Raw genomic sequence first — 9,415 nt, 5'->3', positions numbered from 1 at the left:
TTTTGACAAGCAGATCGTGCACGCATATATTTATTTTTTTTCTATTCACAAAAAAAACGACTCCCTCACTGCCTGGATAGCTACCACCGCTAGATGATTAAAAAGATTTAAAAATAAGAATAGTTCTTGAAAATGTTCTAGGATCCTCTCTGACGAGAAAAAACATTACATAACCCCTTAGTATTTAAATCTGCATCTACTATTGGCTGCGAGTAAGAGATGCGTGAGCCGTGATGACAGGCTCGCGCGCGGTCGTCAGGGAGACGTAAGAACACAAGCGCTTCTTTGCGTCACCAAGGGGGGGGGGTCACGTGGTCTCTCCTACCAAAATGGCGGACGGCTGGTTCAGACTGAAGTGCCTCTCTTGATCGCTGTTCTTTTTTTTTTGTCGCTTTGAAGAGTTGTCGCCATGTCGGCGGAGGAGTTGTCCCTGTCGGACGGTGAAGCGGGACTAGCAGGAGAGCGCTGGGCTCCGGTGGGGGCGGTGGCAAGCCCTGCAGAGACGGAGGGAAAGCAGCAGCTGTGGCGAGGAGCCCCGCTACCGGCCGCCGTGGCCGAGCGCTTGCGGCGACTGGAGGGCGAACAGGAGCTGCTGAACTCGTCCCTGCTGGCCCTGACGTCGCATTTTGCGCAGGTGCAGTTTCGCCTGCGACAGGTGGTGCGCGCGGGGCAGAGCGAGGAGAAGGAACGGCTCCTGCGCGAGCTCGAGGACTTCGCCTTCCGGGGCTGCCCGCACGTGCTGGGCTGCCAGGCGCAGAACGCCGGTCTGTTGGACAGCTCGGTGAGTAGGAAGAGCCGCCAAAGCGTACGCAGCGCTGCACAAACATAGAAGAAAGACAGCCCCTGCTCAAAGAGCTTACAATCTAATAGACAGAAATAATAAAGCAAGCAAATCAATTAATGTGTACAGGAAGGGGAGAGGATGGTAGGTAGAAGCGAGAGGTTACAAGTCAAAAAGCAATGGCAGTGGCTCGGTTGCTGCCACAGCCCCCACCACCCCAGTCCTACCCGAGGGGTCCTGCTAGCTTGGTGGCCTCTGCGCAGCGGCCAGAACATGCCCCCGCCTGCCAGCACCGCCGTGTTTTCAAAATAGCAGCCAAGATGTCGCGCAGTGGTCTCGACAGTGTCGCAGGACTTCCGCTGGGAGTGTCTGCTGCCATTTTTAAAATACAGGGGGGGGGGGAATAGCTGCAGCCCAGTGGACCGGGCAGGAAAGAAGGTTATCCCCCCACCTTGAGACCACTTGATCACCAGCAGCATGCCACTGGGCCTTCCGCCCCTATCAGGCTATTATAGTGGACATAGGCAGTGCTGGTCTTAGCAAGTTCGGAGTGCCACCCAAGCTCCACCTCCAGTGACCAGATTATTAAATTTAAAAGGTATATATTTATGAGATTTCAAATAACGACAAATTATTGAGACTCAGACTTTGTTCTTCCTTTCCAAGCGCCCCCCTTCAAAGTTAGTACTGACTCCTTTCTGTCCTCAGTGTTCTGTTCTGCAAAAGTTAGTGCTGCAGCCCGCCCTTGAGGAAGGAAATTACATCAGGGGGTGAACCGCGCGACAGACGGGCGCTCTGGCGTCAACAACCGAGTCATTGTCGGGCAGGACGTCAATTAAGGAGGACCGACAAGTGCCACAGCTGCTTAGCGTATTGGCAGAGCAGAGAAGATATGCATAGGCAGCACATGTTGTGGTGGGCCAGTGGCAGGAGTGGGGTCAGGATGGTGAGGCGGCCAGCGCATGCAGAGAGATGAGAAATTGTGGCAGGAGTGGGCTGGGGACGATGCAGATGGAGTTTGATTGCAACACAACAGGGAAGTTACCGGCCACGGGGCCCCTGTGAGCGCAAGGCCCTATGTGGGCGCCCCTGTCTATGACCGACCCTGGACATAGGAGCCAGGCTCTGGTGAGCAAACTCTTTCGGCTGTATCTAGAGAGGGGTAATTTCCACTGGGTTTAGCACCCCCAATCATTTTGAAAAGTTGGCTCCTTTGATAATGTGCAGCTATGCACATTGTTAGCCTAGGTGGTCCATGTTCTGCCTATCTTATAAAGGTGACATGCACTTTTATAAAATGATCCTAGGGAAGCAGATGCACCATCTACATCTTTTCTGAAGCAGGTTTAGTGTGTGTGTGATATGGGTACTTAAATGCCAATGCTGTGACTATTTATGCAATATATTATACAAAACTAGGCTCTGTGGGGCTACTTTTTATAAACTTTTTTTGAAAGTAAAATAGCTTTTATAAGATTTTCCTAGTGTTTATTAGAAACATGGCCAGTTATGTTATACTAGCCATTAAGCCCATAAAAATGGGCAAGTATTGCAGCCCTCCTCTTTCCCTTGGCCTCCCCCCCTCCCCAGCAGCCCTCCTCTGTGCCCTGCTCTCACTCCAAGTCCAGCAACCATGGCCTCTCCCACCTGCCCTCCCCCCACGTCCAACTACCCTCATCGCTGCCGCTCCCTCCCCCCTCCGTGCCAGGCCCCCTGCACTGACCTGACAGCGCCTCTCAACTCCGTGTGAAACGCTACAGGCAGCAGCAGATCGCTCTGCTGCTGCCTGCAGCGCTTCCACACGGAGGTGAGAGGTGCTGTCAGGTCAGTGCAGTGGGCCCGATACGGAGGGGGGTGGGAGTGGTGGCGGGGATGGGGAGGAGGGTGGAGGTTGTTTCACGCGATGTTCCTTTCCAGGCAGCAGCGGCGGTGTCAGACAATTCAACTCCGTTTCCCTCTCTGTTCTGCCCTCTGACATCTTGACGCGAGGGCGGGACAGAGAGGGAAGTCTGTACTGCGCATTTGCAAGTGAGTACGGTCACTTGCCATTTATATGTTTGATATGCACTTTTATCCCACCTAATTCCTACAAATAAGTTCAAAGTGGGTAATGTATCAGAAATTAAAGTAACTTCAAGAATTATCATAACTGTAATCACAAAGACCAGGGGACACTCAAATTACATTCTAAAACAAATAGGAGGAAATATTTTTTCACTCAAAGAATAGTTAAGCTCTGGAACTCGCAGCTGGAGGATTTGGTAACAGCTGTCTGGATATCTAGGTACTTGATTGATCACTGTTTGAAGCAGGATACTGGGCTAGATGGACCATTGTCTGAGCCACTATGGCTATTCTTACGTTTTTAAATTAAAAGATTCAGCAAATAGATAAGATTTCAAGTCTTTCTGAAAGTGCAGATAGCATTAAGACATACCAAGTATGGAAGAAAATTTCAGTATTTCATGGAACAAAAGCTGAATGATTATCATACAATGACTGAAGATGAATTTTTTTTATAGATAAAAAAGTTAACATTAAACGGTCATTAGTATGACCATGTTTGGTCATGCCAGTTAATTAAATTAGAAAGACTCTCTGGAGAATAACCTGTCAACATTTTATTATTATTTATTTGGATTTTGCTCACACCTTTTTCAGTAGTAGCTCAACATTCTGGTACACTGGCTATTTCTCTGTCCCAGGAGGGCTCATAATCTAAGCTTGTACCTGAGGCAATGGAGGGTTGTGACTTGCCCAAGATCACAAGGAGCAGTAGTGGGATTTGAACCCGGCCACCTCTGGATGTCAAGACTGGTACTCTAACCAATAGGCCACTACTCCACTTATGAACCAGACCTTAAAAACAATTCTAGGGCCAGTTTTTCCGACTCGGTTAGTTTTGCGCATACCATGACAAGAATAAAGCTCACTCCTAAGCCAGTGGATGGGATTTGATATACTGCCTTTTTGCGGTTACAATCAAAGCAGTTTACATATTATGTACAGGATTCTTGTTTTGTATGTGGGGCAGTGGAGTGAAGTATGATCTGTCTCAAATTTACTGCTAATGCTCTGGAGTTTATAAGATATAACGTATAGGCAAGTTATACAGATGTTCTTGGGAAGTTCTTTAAGAGCAAGCCTGTGGGATTCTTTTACATCAAGTCTTTTGTATTTTGTATTAACTGAAGCTTTAGCATTGATGGATTACTACAACTCTTTGTATTTGTCAAACAAATGAGAAAGGCATAGTAATTGAACCAAAATTCTAACATGACAAGTGTAAAAATAAGAATAAACTAAATGTAACTGCCTAAGCTTAAAAAAAATCTTCATAGCAAATTCATTTGAGGTTCCATGCTTAAAGAAGAGTCCAGGATTAGTCCCAGTACTCTAGATGCAGAGGCATAGCTTGGGGGTGGGGGGCGAGGGGAGCAGTTGCTCCTCCAAATTGATTTTGATTTTCAGAGAAAAATCATGCCTATGTGTCATTGGGGGGGGGGGGGGCATGTGCCACCCCAGAAACATAGCTTGCCACCCCTCATTACCTGTCCAGCATCCCTCTGCAGGGTCCGCTATTAGGAATCATCAGACTTTAAACCATAACAATTTGGTTTTATCTGTATTCAGCTTTAAATGCTGCATCAACTTATATGACATGCATGCAGGTGTGTTCTGGAGCACAACTGGGGTGGAAAAGGCATAAATGTCTGCAGCTTTCGATCTAGCTATGATTTCTGCCAGCCAGTTTACTCCTGGTATTTTATGAAGATGCATAGGCACTTAAGTATATTTATAAAATAGACTAAAAATAGGTAACTGCTTATCCTACAAATCTAGGTGACTTGTTATAAAATTACTTCAAACAATGTAATGGCAAATGATGAAGTACCTATAGTATCCCAGAATATTAAAAAAAAAAAAACCACTACCATGTAACATAATGGAGGAAAAGCCTCAACATCCAGGTATGGCGTTAAATCAATCATAGGCATAAAACCCTCCACAAAAAAAGTATAACAAATAAAGTATCTTCATTAGTGTCCAAAAATAAAGTTTAGTAAGCATTCCACCTCTGGATCAAACGTTGGCCAGCATTTCATAAAACTGCTTCAAGGACTCGGGAACTGCACTAGCCAATGTTGGACATATAGATTAGTGTCCCATTTAATATGTCCAGGTGTCTTCCTGGTGCAGTGCTATACACCCCAGTTAACCTCCCAAAAGCATATACAGGTTCTCATTTTGATTGAAATACCACTTTTTTTTAAAAAGTTGTTAGTGTTATGTCAGCATTCTTTAATTTGAACTTTGCTTTACTTAATTTGAGGGGGGGGGGGGAGTGGCCAATTCCAAATATTTTTCCCATAGCTGTGAATAGATTGGATTGATAAGAATTCCTTACTTTCAGTGTAAGTATCTTCAAACTATTGTGCTCAGTAGTATCTTAACAGTCAAAACATGATACTTCCAAATTGTATGATTTAGATGATTTTGCCTTCCAAATATTGAAATACAACTCAACTCCAGCTTGCCCCTATTACATTTTTGTGTTAATCATTTTAGGGTTAGTCATTTTAGTTTTGTTGGTTTTCCTGAAGACTTGTTTGTGTACAGTGGGAACTTGATTTCTTTGATGTTGAACTTGTGCCCAGCTGAATACAGGCTGTCATTGTAATGCATATGGACAAGGTTGGAAAAATCCCAGGAGCAAGTTCACCTGAGTGCCTAAAATGTAGTAGCTGGTGGCTAAAATTCAGGAAAGCAAAATATAAAAGTGAAAAAAATAAGAAAAACTACTGTAAATTAAAAAAAAAAACAATATGGAAAAGGACTGGACTAACGATTATTTTTATTTTTGTTACATTTGTACCCCGCGCTTTCCCACTCATGGCAGGCTCAATGCGGCTTACATGGGGTAATGGAGGGTTAAGTGACTTGCCCAGAGTCACAAGGAGCTGCCTGTGCCTGAAGTGGGAATCGAACTCAGTTCCTTGGTTCCCCAGGACCAAAGTCCACCACCCTAACCACTCCTCCTGCAGTGATGCTGTATGGAAGGTCCCTTGTTTCTGGTCAGGTCTTTTTCCTGGGTCAAGTGGGGTGCAGTAAAGGAGGGCACGTGTCGTTGTACCTTAGGAGTGACATTTAGTGGTGGGGTTGAGAGCCCTGGCGCATAGCCCTGACTTAGTCTGGTTATAGCAGTGAGTTCTCTGTTGAGGGAAAAATTTGGGAGCAGTTGATCGGTTATAATTGAGCTGGAAACCCAAAGAAGCAGGATAAATGTATGTACAGTGGGGGAAATAAGTATTTGATCCCTTGCTGATTTTGTAAGTTTGCCCACTGACAAAGACATGAGCAGCCCATAATTGAAGGGTAGGTTATTGGTAACAGTGAGAGATAGCACATCACAAATTAAATCCGGAAAATCACATTTTGGAAAGTATATGAATTTATTTGCATTCTGCAGAGGGAAATAAGTATTTGATCCCTCTGGCAAACAAGACCTAATACTTGGTGGCAAAACCCTTGTTGGCAAGCACAGCGGTCAGACGTCTTCTGTAGTTGATGATGAGGTTTGCACACATGTCAGGAGGAATTTTGGTCCACTCCTCTTTGCAGATCATCTCTAAATCATTAAGAGTTCTGGGCTGTCGCTTGGCAACTCGCAGCTTCAGCTCCCTCCATAAGTTTTCAATGGGATTAAGGTCTGGTGACTGGCTAGGCCACTCCATGACCCTAATGTGCTTCTTCCTGAGCCACTCCTTTGTTGCCTTGGCTGTATGTTTTGGGTCATTGTCGTGCTGGAAGACCCAGCCACGACCCATTTTTAAGGCCCTGGCGGAGGGAAGGAGGTTGTCACTCAGAATTGTACGGTACATGGCCCCATCCATTCTCCCATTGATGCGGTGAAGTAGTCCTGTGCCCTTAGCAGAGAAACACCCCCAAAACATAACATTTCCACCTCCATGCTTGACAGTGGGGACGGTGTTCTTTGGGTCATAGGCAGCATTTCTCTTCCTCCAAACACGGCGAGTTGAGTTCATGCCAAAGAGCTCAATTTTTGTCTCATCTGACCACAGCACCTTCTCCCAATCACTCTCGGCATCATCCAGGTGTTCACTGGCAAACTTCAGACGGGCCGTCACATGTGCCTTCCGGAGCAGGGGGACCTTGCGGGCACTGCAGGATTGCAATCCGTTATGTCGTAATGTGTTACCAATGGTTTTCGTGGTGACAGTGGTCCCAGCTGCCTTGAGATCATTGACAAGTTCCCCCCTTGTAGTTGTAGGCTGATTTCTAACCTTCCTCATGATCAAGGATACCCCACGAGGTGAGATTTTGCGTGGAGCCCCAGATCTTTGTCGATTGACAGTCATTTTGTACTTCTTCCATTTTCTTACTATGGCACCAACAGTTGTCTCCTTCTCGCCCAGCGTCTTACTGATGGTTTTGTAGCCCATTCCAGCCTTGTGCAGGTGTATGATCTTGTCCCTGACATCCTTAGACAGCTCCTTGCTCTTGGCCATTTTGTAGAGGTTAGAGTCTGACTGATTCACTGAGTCTGTGGACAGGTGTCTTTCATACAGGTGACCATTGCCGACAGCTGTCTGTCATGCAGGTAACGAGTTGATTTGGAGCATCTACCTGGTCTGTAGGGGCCAGATCTCTTACTGGTTGGTGGGGGATCAAATACTTATTTCCCTCTGCAGAATGCAAATAAATTCATATACTTTCCACAATGTGATTTTCCGGATTTAATTTGTGATGTGCTATCTCTCACTGTTACCAATAACCTACCCTTCAATTATGGGCTGCTCATGTCTTTGTCAGTGGGCAAACTTACAAAATCAGCAAGGGATCAAATACTTATTTCCCCCACTGTATGTACATGTATATAGAGAGATCCAGAAGTTGTGTTAGGCTGAGACTCGAAGAAGCCTTTTTCCACAGGTCCTTGTATTATGGAACGGGTTGTTAGGATACCTGAGACTCGCTACTTACAGGTTTATTGCAGTTTAGAAGGTAGTTGAAGGCATACCAGTTTTCACTTGCATTCTCGCTTTGAGATTGACATGTCACCATCTATCTGGTAGTGATAGAATATGGATCAGTATTTTGTCGTTTTTAATGTTTTAAAATATTTTTGATTATGCATATATTTTTGTAACCTGCTTAGTTATAGATTAGAAATAAGATAGTCATGCAACAAAAAAGCAAGAAAACAAAGTAAGCAAAATATTTTCCCTGGCTCTCTTTCTCTAAGGCGGGGGGGGGGGGGGTGGGGGAAGGGGGGTCTTTTTCTAAAGATTAGCACTTTTTGTTTGTTTGGGGTTTTTTGTTTGTTGTATTGTGTGTGTGTTTGCATGTCAAGTGGTGCTTAGGTGGCAGCTCTGGCTGCATCAACTAAAGGCCGGTGCAGGTCTGGCTTGTACGGTCTGAATCCTATGGGACTCAGACCATACTAGCCAGCCCAGCATCGGCCTTTAGTTGATGCAGCCAGAGTTGCCATCTAAGCACCACTTGACACACACACACACACACACTAATCTTTAGTAAAAGACCCCCTTAGAGAAACAGAGCCAGGGAAAATATTTTGTTTACTTTGTTTTCTTAAGTAGAGAAGTGTGGTAGCCGTGTTAGTCCACTTTTAAAGGTAATCAATACAAATAAAACGTTGAAAAGAAAATAAGATGATACCTTTTTTTATTGCAACAGAAATAGGGTGGAGTGGGCCCAATGTCAAGAGATCAGTCACCACACACAAGGGTAAGATGCTCCAAAAAACTTTAATCAGGACCCAACACGATCCGTGTTTCGGCTATATCAGCCTTCCCCAGGGGTCTACAAAATTATAAACATATAAACACATATATCAACATATATAAAAAAATCCATTTGCATTATACTAAACAAACATATATTAATATAATTCTTAAAAAAACAATTTAAAAATATATAAAAAATATCAATTTAAAAACATCACAGATATAATGATAAAAATTAAACAGTACATAACGTATGTACTATATTCATTAAAATTAATGAGAATTCTAGAAAACCTTTTTATATGAAGATCAGTTTGAGAGAAACATAATATTAAAAAGTAATAAATGGGACATAAAGAAATTATATAGAAAAATAGATAAATAGATCTATTACAAATGCTCCACCTCATTTATATATACACTTAAAATTATAACCAGTAAGATTTATTACACCAGGTATTACTCAAGAATTTGTAAACCATAAATTTTTGCTTTTAAAACCAGGTGTCCTTCAGCTGGGTGCTACCTTTTACCTCTATTACCCCTGTAAGTGCGTAATCTGTTACCAGTCAGTGAAGTATGTTTTTTATGAATCCTCACAACTTACAGAATTTCTTGTTGCTAGAAGAGTTTGAGAACTTTATGGAACTCTTTGTTTAGCCAGGTTTAATAATCCTTAATATTATATTTCTTTACATTCCACATATGTAATACTTGGATCGTAAAATTGAGGACTTGAGCTTACTTAAATCTGGTAATTTTCAATTGTGAATTAAGGATGTATTTGTGTTTTGTTTCTTTTTTTTTCTTGATGAAGTACCTTTTCTGTTCAAGATGTAATGCTTGATGAATAATGTAAAATAAT

General features: G+C 43.6%; 1 protein-coding gene across 1 annotated transcript in view; it reads left to right on the top strand.

Moving 5' to 3' along the window:
- Window positions 1-335: 335 nt before the first annotated feature.
- RUNDC1 (RUN domain containing 1) overlaps window positions 336-9,415 on the top strand; it is a 78,623-nt gene continuing 69,543 nt past the window's right edge. The window contains exon 1 of the mRNA XM_030221236.1: window positions 336-781. Coding sequence (XP_030077096.1) covers window positions 410-781 — 372 coding nt within the window. The 5' untranslated portion in view covers window positions 336-409. The remainder of the gene's footprint in view (window positions 782-9,415) is intronic.

This window comes from Microcaecilia unicolor, chromosome 12 (genome assembly GCF_901765095.1).
Source record: "Microcaecilia unicolor chromosome 12, aMicUni1.1, whole genome shotgun sequence".
Taxonomy (NCBI): Eukaryota; Metazoa; Chordata; class Amphibia; order Gymnophiona; family Siphonopidae; genus Microcaecilia; species Microcaecilia unicolor.
Note: the sequence above shows the minus strand (reverse complement) of the source record. Positions and strands in the feature narration are given on the sequence as shown.